The sequence below is a fragment of the Macadamia integrifolia genome, unplaced genomic scaffold (assembly GCF_013358625.1).
Source record: "Macadamia integrifolia cultivar HAES 741 unplaced genomic scaffold, SCU_Mint_v3 scaffold1098, whole genome shotgun sequence".
Classification (NCBI taxonomy): domain Eukaryota; kingdom Viridiplantae; phylum Streptophyta; class Magnoliopsida; order Proteales; family Proteaceae; genus Macadamia; species Macadamia integrifolia.
Genome location: NW_024868086.1, coordinates 111446 through 121177, shown reverse-complemented (window position 1 = coordinate 121177; position 9732 = coordinate 111446). Strand labels below are relative to the sequence as shown.

Sequence of the window (9732 nt, the reverse complement as noted above, 5' to 3'; positions counted from 1 at the left end):
GGTTGGGTTTCTAGGGGTGAGAAGTGTTAAAGAGACGTGCTGTATAATGGCTAGTTTATAACTGCTAATTTACAGCGGCTAGTTAATGACTAGTATATAATGCCTGGTTAGCAGCTAGTTTACAATGAGTAGTTATCAGCTAATTTTCCACAGTTAGTTAATAGCTAGTTTACGGTGGCTATTTTATTGTAACTATATGGATTGTCTCATAATAACAGACTATCTAACAAGCAATATTCAAAGTCAGTCTCTGTAACAAGGGTTTTCATTCTTTGTGTCATAGCCTATTTGATTATACTTCCACTGTACTGGACTGCTAGACATTCTCTGCTCCATGAAAATTCACCCCGGGGGGGGGGGGGGGAGCACTCAAATTTGCTTAATAACTAATTTAATTTATGGTGAGAATTTCTTAAAGCTGCAATATTAATAAGTTTGCTTATGGCATGTGTTGAGTCTGTTGACTAAAACATATTACCTGCTGGCAATACCATGGTCGCTTTTTAGCACGGAGAATGAATTTGTGTGTGCTAATGGAAACTATTTTAGTTTATTTTTACACTTGACGCTTCTCGTCACATTTAGATGCCTTGTCACCTTATACCCATTTCTTAATTTAATTTCTATTTTTCTTTGCAGTACTTTGTTAACTGAGTGTCTAAAGCAATATATCTGTTGGTGTAAATAAAAAATTGGTAATTTTAGTGATAATAGTCTCTGTTTTAGGACTTATTTTATTTATTACTAGGCTACTTTACGTGTTTCAGTCCATTAGAATTGTGATTGAGAAATCCTAATTACTTCTACTCATGGAGGTGATAGCCATTCCCATATTTTTGTGAACCCATATTTTGTCTGCCGGGGATTGGAAAAATTGACGGTAGATTGACAGAAAATGGTCACATATTGCAGATAAGGCCTAGTCATTTTCCATTTCAATCACATTACTCAAAGACCGAGCGAGTTGATAGGATCTTGCTTAGCTTGTCTTAGTTTCATCACCCTGGGACTGTAGCACAGGCATGTGAAAAGTAATCTTTGTTCACAAAGTCTAGCCAACTTATCCTGCTGATCAGGTCCAAAGTTCAAAGCCCATGTGATTATGTGCTTAACATAATATATATATGAACTGTTTGGGTTTTAGAAAGCCATGCCCACTACAGATCAATGCTTAATTTAGGTGTGGAGTGCCAAACTTCTGTTATGCTCTCATCCTCTTTTCCTGCCCTTTGTGGGGCTTTAGCATGTCTATACAGTGAGAAGGCATGACAGAGTTGGTCTCTTGGCTCATGAGCTGCAAAACAGAGCGTTAAGATAATATAGGACCATCATAATGTCTCAGCTCATTGCAAGTCCTACATAATAAGAACAATTTAGACATTTGGCCTGGTATATTTCCTTGCGTTTGGAATATTCTTGCTCTCTAATAGTCTTTCTACTTTTCAAGGACACTGATTCTGAGGAAGAATTGAAGGAAGCCTTCAAAGTCTTTGACAAGGACCAAAATGGTTACATCTCAGCTGCAGAGGTAAGACTGTTTATGAACTTCTCTTTTGTATAATGTTTGCATTGGAACCTGAACATTTGGATGATCACATGGTGATTTTAGACCATCTCTCCTAAGGCTCTGTTTGTTTGATGAAAAATAGTGGATTGGGAGTAAAGGGGTGGGATTATTGTAGGGTTTTCCATAAAATTCTGAAAAAGGCTGATGTTTATTTGCGAGGGTGGGAAACTAAGCAGACAACCATCCTTGAATTAAGGAACTTGTCTACCTGCATGGCAAGCTATTTCTCTCACCCCATCATTCTCCAAAGTTAGGATGTTTTTTTGGAGGGGGGAGGGGAGGAGAATGACTTTATTACATGTGAAGCCCAATACTTTTTTATTACGTATTGGAATAAAAAGTTATGAAATTCCATTGTTTACCATAGTTCCCTTTCCTTCTCTTTCCTATTTTTAACACCATTACATGTAGGCCCAATAACTTCTCCTTTCCCGTCTATTTTTGTCCGTCCGCCAAACAAACTGGGCCTTAGAGAATTCTCTGGATTTGCCATGTTTAATGGCCTTGCACATTTCCATTCCTTGTGCTCGTGTGTTCCACTTCTTCATTGTGAAGGATCTTATATTGTTGCCATATTCCTCAGTTCTTTGGCACTGAAAGTGGTAAAGAGGGTTTCTTTTTGCCACATGGCATATGATAGGAATAGAAGTCTGAACTTTTGCCATGTGGAAGAAAAAGGGGGAAAGTAGAAAAAAACTGGGTAACCATAAAAACAAAAAACACACACATCCCCTGTAAATCGATCCCAAGATGTAGCTACATTCTGCTGAGACACTTTCATATTCAAAGATGGGCTTCATTTTTGTGTTTTTGATTTTGAGCAGCTGCGGCATGTAATGACAAATCTGGGAGAGAAGTTGACAGATGAGGAAGTGGATGAGATGATTCGAGAAGCAGATGTGGATGGTGATGGTCAAGTCGATTACCAGGAGTTTGTGAGGATGATGCTGGCCAAGTGAAGGCCGTTGTTGGCGGTTCGAGTGCGCCTCCAATGATATACTGAGCTTTTAGCTTTATAATGTAGATGTCACACAGTAGTAATTATGCAGTACTAGTAAAAGTATCATCTTACCTTTCAAATGTGGGCTACACAGAACCATTTATCTTTAGTAGTATTTATATCTTTAGCTTGTAGCCCCTTCTACTTAGCTCATTTTTTGGGTGTTTCCTTCAACATTGATGATTGTGCTTGTTACATGCTTTATGCTTATATAATACTAGTAAAACTGAAATGCACGTGTTTGCATATGTGAGTACTTGTCAAGTCGTAAAGAAATTAAATATCTACGAAAATTTAAATGCATTCTAAAAATTATCTTTTGTAAAATTAATTGATCCTAACTTTTGTAAGAGTCAATTTATTTCAGTCTAAATTGGAAAGAAAAGAAAAATAATTTAAAGTATCTAATTATAGAGTTTGGCTCAAAGAAAGCAGAAAAGAAGGAACATAAATTTTTATGAATAAAAAAATCTGTTAAATATTGTAGAAGGGAAAAACATTTTCCCTTTTTGAGTATTTTATGTTAAAACATATTGAGTGATTAATCCTCCAAGAAAATCCATAAATAACCCATTTTAAAACTAATGATATATATGTATGACATACTAAAGAAGCAGTCCATGTGAAAAACCGATATACAATGTTCTCATCACAAGGAATCATACCACAGCAAGAGCCATTTCCAAAGAACTGATGGTTCAAGGCCATGGCCACCCGAGTATTCCACAGTACACCTATTGCCCATCTCTCAGAAAAGATTGGTATTTCAAGACCCAACCATTTTGCAACAATTGAATTCACTCCATCGCACCCAATCAATAATTGAAACCGGAAAACAATGTTAGTCTGATGGTGGATTATATACCAATGAGATTTTGGCACTGAGATACTTTGTAAAGAAAAGGGTTTCGGATCCATTAGCCAAATGTAGCAGTTTTAAGTTTCATGTTTCCTTAATAGAAGCAAGCGTGGAAGAGAACTTAATGGTGCCTGGTGGTAGATCCTTGCAAATGGCTTCTTGCAAAAGTTTCCTTCTCACAGCCCAAACTTTACTGGATTTTCAAAGCTCAGTCCACAATTATAAAACCATACAATTGTGGCTGAATCTCCGAGGAAGGGAAACCTGATTGTACATATCAAGGAATGAAGACTTGCATTTTTTTTTTCACAAAGGATACACACATAACAGAGAGAGAGAGAGAGCTCAGTCCACAATTATAAAACCATACAATTGTGGCTGCATCTCCGAGGAAGGGAAACCTGATTGTACATATCAAGGAATGAAGACTTGCATTTTTTTTTTCACAAAGGATACACACATAACAGAGAGAGAGAGAGAGAGAGAGAGAGAGAGAGAGAGATAACTTACCAGTGATTGTAGGAATAGAAGAGGTAGCAGCTCACCTGAGTGGTCACCAATGCATTTGCCTACTCAAATTCGTTCATCTGGTTTTTCAACAGATTAGATTCAGCAAATGTATTGCTGCATCATTTACCTCCATTCAAATTTATAATAGAAGACTTTCATAATCAATATAGCACTAAAGTTAGCAGGTTAGATTGCATTTGAGTGAATTTCTTCAAAACCAGGAAAGAGAAAAGAAATCCTCACTTTCTCAAAAACTTTAGAAATTCAATTGCAAACTCAGAATATAAATCTAACAGTGGAAACACCATATTTCTAATACTCAAATGAGTTTCAAGTCAACTTAAGCTGAACAAGTCTTGATAACAGCTCCCATTATAGAACCAAGTAAGGCCTCTGGATCTATCCTAAGCAAACCAAGATTCAGTTGACTGGGTGGATAATTCCAGAGATACAAATAAAATAAAAATTAAAACTTGAAATGGATCAGTCAAGTAACAGACCTAGGCTCGAGTGAAATGGAAATAGGTATTTTTCATGTTTCATTAACGATAAATAATTCCTACTTTGCCCAAACTTGATTAGAGCACGAGCTTAAGGAAACAGGGCAGTACCTTCAGAATGTGCCATTTTTTGCATGGCGGTTGGAGCAATCATAATTGGCATTGATATTTTGAACCCCAAGATAGTAGTGGTCAGGTCTATCTTGCTCACATCGATAAGAATACGAGGTCGAAATCTATTTTTCAATAAAAGGAACAATTAAAAAGGAGCACTTCAGCTGAAGAAATCATTGTTAGAAAGAGCAGATACTAAGAAGCAAAAAAAATCAGATCATATTGTGCCCCCAAACATGATAAACCAAAACAGAATATTATCCTATGACAGATTCTGCCAAAACCAACAAGTTCGAAAATCTAAACTCTGATCAACAGTCCAAGATAAAAAACTTTTTGGCTCCAAAGAAGGGAAACAGAAACAAATATCTGTTTGAAGACAACTGATAACACATAAAGAATGGAAGAAATAGTTTTAGCCCATGCCAATAGAATCGAAATATACTCTCAGATTAAAATCTTGGACCCCCAAGAAATTAGTAGCAATACATAATCCCAAAACTAAATAGAGTATTCAAACCAGGGGAAACATTTAGAGAACAGCATATGACCTCGGATTAACATCCGATTCTGACAAGATTCATATGAAAACGATATAAAAAACATGAGACCCAAGTCAACTAAAACCCATAAGATGGCACACAGATACCCAACTGAGTGGTCACCGGAAAAAGGGAGGTCTAGGTTGAGAAGACTCATGAGAAAATTAATAATAAGAGAGTGGGTGCAGAAGGAGATAAAATGGAAAATGAGAGGGATTTTTTTTTTATCCTTACCATACCATGTGATTTTTTTTTTGTAAAGAAATTCCTTTCTAGTTTAGATTCAGACTTGAGAGGAAAGAGAGATATCCAGGAAATCGGGAAAAGAAGAAGTCTCTATGAGAAAGACATGGAATCTAAGAAGAGAGAAAGATTATAGCGAGGATGTATGTATAAAAAGTTTGAAAAAAGAAATAGAGAGTTATTATGATAAGGAAATTAAAGAAAATTAGGAAATCAATTAGAGTAGATAATATAAAAAGATAGAGATTTTTTTAGTAGAAAATATGAAAAATATAGATTGTCCCAAGATATAAGATGTGATATTCTAGAAAAAAAAGATAGAAGGTGAGATAAGAATTAACAAAGATAATATATAATAGATTATATTTTAGAAATAGAGAGGAATATGAGAGCGAGGGAAATTAGGAACGTGAGAGAAGAGGAAAAGGGAGGTGGGAGAGACAGAGAGAGAGAGAGAGAGAGAGAGAGTAGTGATTGAGCCACCTGGGGGACCTAGCTAGGTCACTTGGCGGTATTAAACCTGAAACTCTCTGTAGATGATCAGTAACCTGAGGAAAGAATCATGATCTGCTCTTTTAGATAGGCTAAAAGAATCGATTTTTTATTTTATTTGATTTTATTTTTTAGGATAGATATTAATGACCCAAAATTGTTTGTAGTGAGACGATGATGTGCAATGAGTATCTAATGACTAGGGTGTATAATTATATCTTCTCAACCGTTGGATGTTTATTGCACCTAATCACTCATTGCAGATAATTTTAGCTCGATAGACACACTGCTGGAGTGTAAGAATCTAATGGGCAGCACCAATGGAGGTACGATTCATGGCAGGGCCGTAGGGAAATCATTTTAAAAGGAGAGAGAGAGTGAGAGAGACCAACGGATGATGCCTCGAGTCCCCTCCCCATCATCTCCTAGGCTCTTATGTTTGAGTGCTGTAATTCGGCCTTCCCAGGTTTCAATAATTTTTTTTTCTAAAAAAAAAGAAAAAGAAATTAAAATAATTCTTCTTTAATAATAAAAGGAAAAAAAAAAAAAAAGATGATGCCTCGAGCTACAAGGGATGGTTTTTGATAAATATTCTATTCCATTCTCAAGGAAAGGGAGGATGTGAACTTGGAGATTAGATCACAATGGATGATGCTCGAGCGACGAGGGATGGTTTTTTGATAATCCATACATGGTTACTTACCTCTTTTTCAAATCTTATGGAGGAGAATATCTCGAAGAGAGCCACAGTCATTCTCTCTCTAGAGGAAGAGACAGAGTTGAAACATAGTGAGGAAGTGATCGATCAAGTTGAGCTAAACCATAGTGTGGAGGTGATCCATCGAGTTGAAAATATAGATGGTACTCATTTGGATTTTTCAGAGGAAGCGTGGTCCTATTGTTTTTTGAAACTTTGTGGTCCTATTGTCTTTTGAAACCTGAGCTATCCAATAGTGAGAAGTTTTCCACCGCAGAGTCATTGCATGAAAAGTGTCCCGTTCTAGTGTCTGACATACTATCTTCGTTCCCGTGATTGGGTTACTTAACTCTTTCATAGTATTTTTTCCTAATTGCACAATTTTTACTTTCTATATTTCATGGCTTGTGCAGTTGTGTTCTAGGATTTGTCCTACTTGATTTAGAAACCTCTCCTTTCTTTTGGTCTACCCAAAAAAGTTGTAATGGTTGCCATTTTTTGTATTTTTATATCTTTATATCTTTTATCTTTAATACATATAAATTATCTAAAAAAAAATTACCTTATTCTATTTTTTTCTCTTCCTTTGTTGGGGAAAGAGGAGATACGAATCTCAAGTTTAGATCCCCAAACCTCTTAATAAATATTCTTTTGTTTTTTGGCAGAATAACCCCAACCCATGAGAGGGGAGGGGGAATTTATTCATAGAATACATGTAGTACTCATGGATGGAGATTGACACATCTCCAATATCCATGAATTGGAATTTGGTCAGACCCTCGTACACGTTATTGACAGGACCCTCCTAGTCAGAGAGTCTGCAATGCTGTAGCAAAATCGCAATAGAGAATGATATGAGAAATATCTTCTTGAATAGCACAATGTCCACAAATTGATTCATTAAGTAAGTTCCTACGACACATAAGCATGCCAAAGGAAATGTTGCACTTTAGGAGTGGTTTTGCATTGTCAAATACATTTCTAGACTTCAATTGGAATTTGATCCCATGAATGAATAGTAGAAGTGTTTGGAAGCTTCACAAGGTCCTCTACTCTCCGATTAGATAGTAGGTGATAAGCATTTTTCACTGTAAATGTTCCATTAGGAGATACAAACCACTCTATCTTATCATCTTGAGAAAATATAAGAAAATTAATTTGGATTATAACCTCAACTTAAATATCATTCAAGATGTCATGTCCCCATTACATAGTGTTAAAATCAATAAATTGAAAAACTGTGACTAAAGAAGTATCATGCGGATAAGAATTAAGAATTTAAAAGCCTTCAAATTCGACACCCATATGTCGGTATATATATATATATATATATATATTAATTTGTGCTCTACAGCACTACCCGCCACAAATTGATCAATATTCTTTTGTTAGTGAAAGGGAAGATGCGAATCTGGAGTATCATAATATGCTGATTGGATCCATCTTTTATGCTTCACACATCATGCCAAACTGATTTGACCCCTCATAGCCTTTACAGCTGCAACCAACAGATCGGGAGAAAAACGAACAAAATCTTTGCTTTTTCCCACCTTCCTGGCCTCCGGGACTTCAGTGAAGTGGTGACACATGGAGCACGTGTCCTCTTCTTTAAACATGTCGGCACTGACACTAGCACTTGCACTGCAATAATAATCTCCCGTATGTTAAAAGGAGCTCTTGGGATGGAGAAAACGAGTCCGGATTAGGTATTCGTTAGATGTTTGATCCACGTTTAGATTCCATTAAAAACGAAAACCAATTAAGAGAGGGGAGAGATACTTAGACTTTATTTCATCTCCCTCATCTTTTAATTGATTTTTATTTTTAATAACATCCAAGCGTAGATCAAACATCGAGAATGATTTTTATACGAAGACTTGATCTGTATTCTAAGAAAACTTTGTCTGACATGTGGGTCCTCCACATACAATGTTCAGATCTAATTCTTCTCCAACGACTGCATCTTCCAACCACCCTCCAACGATTCATCCAAGGATTGAAAGAGTTTAATCGCGTATCTCAACGCCTATCAACATCTGGTAATATGTATCCAAACACTCCCAACCATTGAATTAACTTTGATGTTGGAAAAGATCTATTTTCACAACGCTCAATCCCACTTTTTTTTAAGTTCACAAGAGGACCCAACAAACTAACAATGATAAAAGGTTCCTCCAGGTTCTTAATTCTTACCCAAAAAGCAAGGGAAAAGGAATCCGTTTAAAAAATATGTTCCACTCCCTCACAGTTCTGATAACGACTAGAGTTATCTTCTCGTAAGACGTGTGCTTTATCAAAAAGTAAAATGTGCTTTAATAATGTGTTGTCATAATGTATTGTATTGTCTTGTAATGATGTCTTTGTACTATTTGCTTTTATGTGTCGGTAATCATAAGGACTCATATGGGATTCACTATGTGTGGAATCCAATTTACTCCTTTCCCTATAAAAGGGCTCAATGTAAATGAATAGGGATCATCGAATCCTTGTGTGAAAATCGTTCTATCCTTAAAATGGGAAAATTACCACTACCACTACCACCACCACAATGATCAAGTCAAGTCAAGCTAAGCCATTGGAATTTTTAGGAACATGGTTTGAAGTATTGGTTTTGGATTGGCAGATGATATCAATAAGCATAGAATCAATCTAGATTCTGGAATCAATTGGAATTGGCCGTAATCTACCCTAATCCTAGATATCGGATATGGATCAGCCGATTCAAATCCGTGCATATATTATATAAAACTCAAGGTCCCGCTCCTTATTTGAAAACCATATCCATCGTCCATCGAGTGTAGGCCCTACGAATTATTTCCTTAGGATCTTACTAATCTAATCATTACCTAAATCGATTGATATTTGAAAACGTTACACAACAACGATTGAAAATTTCTTACCCTCTCTTCACTCCCTAATCATCATTCTTAGAATCTATCTAACCAACACATGTCTCTCTCCCAAGATTCGTCAGATTTTTGTTTTCTCCTAAGATCTAAAATCTTTCTCTCTCTCTCTCTCTCTCTCTCTCAAAATCTGTGTTCTGCTCTCTCTCCATATATCCATTGTATGTAGAGAGAGTATTATTAGTCTCTCTCTCTCTCTTGCTTTGGGATTATTTACTTATTTTTAGCTATTATTGGATAGAGTAGTATTTATAATTACTATAATTAACATAATAAAAACAACATCAGATCTCATCAATCAT

General features: G+C 36.1%; 1 protein-coding gene and 1 long non-coding RNA gene across 5 annotated transcripts in view; one reads left to right on the top strand and one right to left on the bottom strand.

Moving 5' to 3' along the window:
• Window positions 1-2799, top strand: part of LOC122062752 (calmodulin) — an 8905-nt gene extending 6106 nt beyond the window's left edge. For both annotated transcript variants that reach the window (XM_042626400.1, XM_042626399.1), the window contains exons 3-4: window positions 1448-1528; window positions 2392-2799. In XM_042626400.1, the coding sequence (XP_042482334.1) occupies window positions 1448-1528; window positions 2392-2526 (216 nt within the window). In that variant the 3' untranslated portion in view covers window positions 2527-2799. The remainder of the gene's footprint in view (window positions 1-1447; window positions 1529-2391) is intronic.
• Window positions 2800-3125: 326 nt separating this feature from the next.
• Window positions 3126-5620, bottom strand: LOC122062753. Of its 3 annotated transcripts, none has more exons than XR_006135082.1 (2): window positions 5327-5620; window positions 3126-4672 (listed from the first exon to the last, which is right to left on the bottom strand). It is a non-coding gene; the product is annotated as an uncharacterized LOC122062753 (long non-coding RNA). The 3 variants fall into 3 exon arrangements; XR_006135083.1 differs by having other exon boundaries at window positions 5332-5620; XR_006135084.1 differs by lacking the exon at window positions 5327-5620 and adding an exon at window positions 5102-5317.
• Between the last annotated feature and the right edge of the window lie 4112 nt (window positions 5621-9732).